Genomic DNA, 6,854 nt, shown 5'->3' with positions numbered 1-6,854 from the left:
TCCTAAACTACTTATGTTCGTTATATTTAATTGACTCGTATAAACTTGATTACTATATTTTGCATATTGTGAGTATTCACGCACTCCCCTATTTGAATGTTGTATTTCAATTGATTTGTATCAAACACGATTGCTATTGTATTGCTATGTTTCTTTATGTATGTCTATGCAACACGGAACATGAGAACTTATCGTACTAAGGCCCTTCCCTTATCTCTAACCATTAACTCTTTTGAGCCAATGGTCATTATGGATAGCGCTATTAGGAATTGACAACTCCTCACTCGCCCGAATCGCTGGAGTGCATGATACCATATTCATCTATGGAACGATAAACATAGATCTCGATAGGGCTTCAGTCATAGGTTTGGTTGAGACTCATTGTTTGCTCATATACATACAAACTCGTTTCTCGTTATAGCAATAAACTTGTATTCATTAATAGCAATCAACTTGTTTATCATTGAAGCAATGCACTTGTGTTTACGGAAAGCCTTGTTTTACGCTCGATTTTATAAACTTGTGAACTCACCAACTATTTTCATAGTTGACGCTCGTTTTACATGCTTTTTCAGGAAATCATTAGTAAGTGAATGTAAAGATTCATCATCATAGAGCATGCTGCATCGTGTTGAAGCTATTATGAAGTTATATTTTGAATAATGTTGTTTTGGAAAAACTTGTACTTTGTTTCTTTTAAGCTATGGGTTGTAAACTTTTAAATACTGCTATGGTGATGTATCTTTATCTTTTGCAATGAAACCGTTATCGCTGTCATACCTTGCATTTCCGCTTTAGCGGGGTGTGACAGAAGTGGCATCAGAGCTAAAGTTATAGAGAGCATCGGTTTCTCTTTAAGAAAACACAACCTATAACTAAAACTTACAAATAAATTCTTTTTACATCAAACATATTACTAGTATAATTAGGTCGGGAGTTGTATCATTGGACCTCGATTAAACATAGCTTGATCACCTATGTTTAATTAAGGAAAGATTTATACAAAGCCTGAGCTAAATATAATGGGAATATGTTCAACAAAACTTTTGAGAAAACTTTATTTCAAAAAAATTCAAAATGGTTAATTTTGGTGTGTGTGGGCATTGCATATTATAGGCATACATTGTCATTTATTTCATATCTCATTAAAACTATGTCCTAATCCACTATGTCAACATCGTCATCTTCCCGCGCTACCGCCTCAGCCGATGAGTCCGGCTACGTCACTATTATCCCTCGACGTAATCCCCCCGCCTCGGTAGAAGAAGACCCATCAGAGGATACAGAAGATACTGGGAACTCGGTGGAGATCAGCAATGACAACGCCCCGAGTCAACGACGCGAGGCATCACCTACATCGGTGTTGCCACAGCCACCGCTTTATGGACTTCGCATTCGGAGGACAGCGAGGAAGAGTGTTCCCATTCCAAGAAGGATACCCGCCAGCACAGCAGGACATGGCACGGCAGGACCTAGCGGAGCAGGACCCAGCGTTGCAGGACCGAGAGCACCCTCACCTCAGCAAGTCATAGGGATACCTGTCAGACAGCCAGGTATGACCCCGGAGGAGTCCCGTAGATTGCAGTCGATAGCAGCGGGCCTACGTCACAGTCTCGCTGTGATAGCTGGGCATCGAGAAGTTTTGGATGAAGTCTTGGCAGGAATGGAAATCCTGTATCAGTATTCGATGGAGACTGCTAACACTGCTAGTGCTGCTAGACGAGAGTCAGGTCATGCGATGACAACATATTATGTGTTTGGTGGGCTGTTCCTAATTGTGGTGTTGATGCTTCTTGTTGGGATAGCGATTGGCTTTTGGTTCTGATTTCAGTATTTTATTTTATTTTGTTATGAAATGAAAACCCATGTTGGGTGTCTTTTGGGAAAAACATTTTAAAACTTTATTTTGGGATTGATGTATTGGTTTGTTTTTAAAGTTATTTCAAATGGTAATGAAGAATTTTATCTTATGTTTGAAAACTTTTACTATGAGGTCAAACCCTAGAATTTATTTAGTAAATGGTTGAATAAAAAGATTTTCTTTTCTTTTCTTTCTAAAATCTATATGCCTAGTATTAATGCAAACCAATGATTTGACAACACTTGCGGTTTTCAAAATAGTAGTGAACTAAATATTATACATTATTTTATGTATTTATACGTATTTCTTCTCCTGTGTCATAGAACCATGTCAGGCAGGCCTAGTCGCGGGCGCCCACAGAACGAAACACCCGATGTTGCTCAAGTTGTAGCACAACAACTCATGGAAGCAATCCCAAACATTGTTACTCAAGTAACTGCAGGACTTAATGCTAACCAAGGAAGTAGTGGAGGAAACCGGGGAAACAATGAAAGAGAATGTAAATACAAGTCCTTTATGGCCTGTAAACCTAAGGAGTTCCATGGAAAGGAAGGTGCGGTCGGGTTGCTGAAATGGATTGACAGCATGGAGTCGGTCCTTCACATTAGCAAATGCCTCGAGCGCAACAAAGTTGAGTATGCATCTTGCCTACTCCAAGATAGGGCATTAACCTGGTGGAATACTCTAGTGCAAACCCGAGGCCGTACAACGGCATATCAGCTAACTTGGGAAGACCTAAAGAAGCTACTGATAGAGGAGTATTGTCCCAAGGATGAACTTCAAAAACTTGAATCTGAATTCTGGAACCATTCTATGGTTCGAACACAAATAGAGAAGTACACAGTCCGATTTCATGAACTAGCAAAACTGGTACCTCACATGGTTACTCCTGAGGAGAAACGGATAGATCGTTACATCTGGGGTCTGGCACCAAAGATTCGGGGAATGGTTACCTCAGCAAACCCAACTACCATTCAAAGTGCAGTAAGTCTAGCGAATCGACTAACCAATGATGTGATAAGGATGGGAGCATCGACAAAGGAAAGCTCTAGTAACAAGAGGAAGCCAGCAAATCAGGGAGAGAAGAAATATGGAGGCAAGTCAGGGAGGAAGCAGAAAGTCTCAAGAAATTTTATGGTAAGAGCCCAGGAGCAAGAACCAGTGAAAACTCAAGGACAGGAAGTGCAGGAGCGAAAGCAGTACTCAGGGCCGCTTCCGAAGTGCAATAAGTGTAACTTCCATCACAAGGGAGCTTGCCCGGTGTGCCAAAACTGTAAGCAAACAGGCTATTACTCGAAGTATTGTAAGGTGAATAAGGAGGGAAAAAGGACATGTTACGAGTGCGGGAGTACTGATCATCTCCGTAGAGCATGTCCTAAACTGAACAATGGACCTGGTAACAATGGACAAGGCCAAGCCAGGCAAAACTTTCAAGGAAATCAAGTTGGACAGCCAAGAGGTGTAGCCTTTGTGATTGGTGCAGAAGAAGCTCGTCAGAACCCTGAAGTGATAACAGGTACGTTCCTCCTGAACAACCATTTTGCATCAGTAATATTCGATGCGGGAGCAGATAGGAGTTTTGTTTCTTTAGCATTTAGACCGTTAATTGGCTTGAAATCGGTAAAGATGAGGAATGCTTATGCTATTGAACTTGCTGATGGGTATGAAATTAGGGCTAATGATATAATTCCTGGTTGTACTCTGAATTTAGCTGATAAACTATTTAGCATTGTCCTAATTCCTATAGAACTAGGTAGTTTTGATGTGATAGTAGGGATGGATTGGTTATCCAAAAATAGAGCGGACATTGGTTGTTACGAGAAAGTCATTAGAGTGCCTCTCCCTAATGGAGAAACCCTTATCATACACGGTGAGAAGCCAGGAAGAAGTTTAAACATAGTATCAAGCATGAAGATTCACAAGTACCTGAAGAAGAATTGTATTGCATTCATGGCTCACGTGCTAGAAAGAGAACCTGAAGCTAAGCAACTCAAGGAGGTTCCAGTGGTTCAAAACTATCTCGAAGTGTTTCCGGAGGAATTTCCCGGTTTACCCCCTCACAGGCAGGTCGAATTTCGGATAGACTTAGTTCCCGGAGCGGCACCGATAGCAAAATTGTTTCTCTGCATGGTGTACCCCTGTCTATCATTTCTGATAGAGATAGTCGTTTTACATCTCGATTTTGGTGGATGTTACAGAGGGCACTAGGAACCAAGATAGATTTGAGCACAGCTTACCACCCTCAGACAAATGGGCAGACGGAGAGAACAATACAAACATTGGAAGACATGCTACGAGCGTGTGTCATTGAGTTCAAAGGAAATTGGGATACTCATTTGCCTCTAATTGAGTTTTCCTACAATAATAGCTACCACACAAGTATTCAATGTGCTCCATATGAAGCATTGTATGGACGCAAGTGTCGTTCGCCCTTATGCTGGACAGAAATCGGAGACAGACAGTTGACTAGAGTCGAACTTATCCAGGAAACATCTGACAAGATTGCTATCATCAAGGATAAGCTTAAAGCTGCTAGATATCGTCAGAAAAGTTATGCGGATAATCGTCGAAAACCATTAGAATTTCAAGTAGGAGACAAGGTACTTTTAAAAGTGTCGCCTTGGAAAGGGCTTGTGCGTTTTGGTAAGAAAGGAAAACTAAGCCCGACATATGTTGGACCCTTTGAAATCCTTGAAAGGATTGGTCCGGTAGCGTATAAACTTCAATTGCCCCAAGAGTTAAGCGCCATTCACGACACATTCCACGTCTCCAACCTTAAGAAATGTCTAGCCGACAAAACATTGATAGTACTCCTGGAGGAAATTAAGATCAATGATAAGCTGAGCTTCATTGAGGAACCGATAGAAATCCTTGACAGGGAGGTAAAACAACTTAAGCGGAGTAAGATCCCGATTGTGAAAGTTCGATGGAACTCAAAACACGGGCCGGAGTACACCTGGGAGCGCGAGGACTTCATAAAGGAAAAGTATCCGCAACTATTCCCTTGCGATGACAAGCGATGACATAGAATGAATTTCGGGACGAAATTCTTTTTAAGTGGGGGATACTGTGACAACTGTCAATTCAGGTCATTCTTGGACTCATGCATCTTTGTAATAACCATTCATGCACAACATGCCATGACCTAGTAGTATAAATTAGGTCAAAAATCATGCATAAACTAGGATCCAACTAAGGTCTAGGACTAATATGCTTGATACTTACAATTCTAGTAAGTTGCTTAGCTACAATAGGAAATGCCAATACTATAATTAGAATAAAGCTTCAAGATTTGTTATAATTGAAATAGGGTATAAAACCCTAAAAATAAATTAAAACATTCTAATTATACTTCAACATGTTGTGAATGTCAAACAATATTCCAAAAACCCTAAAGAGCCAAAAATCCAAAGTTATAAATTATAAAGCTTAAAAACTTTATAAAATTTGGCTATAAACTTCCTAATATCAAATTGTTATTAATGAAATTAAGAATCATAGTCAATGAAATAGAAACTAAATTACCAAGTATTAATCATAATTCATTTGTTGAAAACAAGATTTTAAATAAATCCAAATTTGCTTAATAATCACTTTTATAAAAATTAGATTTTTATAAAAATTAAGGAGGGATTTTTATAAAATTTGAATTGAGGAGAGAGAAGGCCCTAATCCACTCAAAAATCCGGCCATTCTCCCCTCCCCATGCTCCCTCTTCCCAAAAACTTCAATCATTAAGTCAAAACCCTCACTCCACCTCTTCTTTCTCCACTCTCTTACACTCCACTCTTCACACACTTCACTCTCTTCTTCCCTTTCTCTAAACCCACGAAAATCCTCTCATTCCTCTGCAAAATTTCGAGATTGTGAAGCCCTTGAAGTGTTCTTACTTCCCTCAAGATCATAACAAAGGTAAACATCATCTTCTTCCATAGTTACATGATTTTACTTCTTTTCTTTCTTAGTTTTCTCTTCTTTTCGGATTCTATGCCATTCCATGGCTAGAAATATGTATATTTGCCCTTCTGGTTTGTAGATTTTCACCATAACACAATGCATGTGTTAGAGATGGTGAAAATCCGGGATCAAACCCATGCAAGGAGTGAAAAAGATGCACATATGATCATGTGACATCAAAACCTAATAATTCATGTTCTTCTCCATTTCTTTTGTGTTCATGCATGACCAAAAGCATTTAAACCATTTCTAGTACATCTTGGATGCTCATTTACTCCATGCATGTGTTAGAAATCGGAGCTTACCAAGGACATGCATGATGTTCTTGTTGAAATACCCTAATAATGCACAGAAGCAAACATGCAATCTGCCAGATTACTTTGTTCGACTTTGAACGGTCATAACTCAGTCATTTCTTAACCAAATCATGATATTATTTTTGTATTGGTTAGTTCCACGAGTTAAATTTCAAACCCAACTGGTCTTACTGTAAAATATTAAATATCCGATTTTTGGCAATTTTTACAAAAAGATTGCGCATACAGCTCTTTTTCTGTGATCACTATTTTTGTCTTGCATAATCAATGGCCTTAAACCCAACCATAAATCTGAGGAAAAATACCTTAGAAACTTAACATATCTAGTGAATGATGGTTGAAATTTCGTGGCTTAAAACCTCACTGAATGGGCTACACAAATTCATGAATTTCAGCCATATTTACACTTCATGCATTATTGCATGCAACTTTTCTTAAATTGTTTGGAATCATTACCCTCATTTCTCTTCTGAATACATTTTTTTTACATTTTCCCTTTTGAAAGCCCTTGCATGCATGAGATAATCTGGGAAATTTCAAGAGCTTTTGTTATTTCTTTGATTTATTAGAGATATTGCTAAAACCAAAGGCATAAATCATATAAAATACTTCCAGCGGTCAATAAATCTTAAATAAATTCATGGATGATACTCATGGAGAATAATGACCACCTTAGAGGATATGAAAATTTTATCTAACAATTTTCGCATACCTTACCT

The 6,854-nt window shown here is 38.8% G+C and overlaps 1 protein-coding gene across 1 annotated transcript; it reads left to right on the top strand.

Annotated features, from left to right (window-relative positions):
• The first annotated feature begins 2,188 nt into the window (after nt 1–2,188).
• On the top strand, nt 2,189–4,069 carry LOC128133679 (uncharacterized). The gene has a single exon (XM_052771198.1). The coding sequence runs from the start codon at nt 2,189–2,191 to the stop codon at nt 4,067–4,069; it is 1,881 nt and encodes a 626-aa protein (XP_052627158.1).
• Nucleotides 4,070–6,854: the final 2,785 nt, after the last annotated feature.

The sequence above is a fragment of the Lactuca sativa genome, chromosome 4, assembly GCF_002870075.4.
Source record: "Lactuca sativa cultivar Salinas chromosome 4, Lsat_Salinas_v11, whole genome shotgun sequence".
Classification (NCBI taxonomy): Eukaryota; Viridiplantae; Streptophyta; class Magnoliopsida; order Asterales; family Asteraceae; genus Lactuca; species Lactuca sativa.
This window is presented reverse-complemented; position numbering and strand designations above follow the sequence as displayed.

Excerpts from the sequence above, each read along its gene's own strand:
- LOC128133679 (XM_052771198.1), top strand. The coding sequence starts at position 2,189 with ATGTCAGGCAGGCCTAGTCGCGGGCGCCCACAGAACGAAACACCCGAT.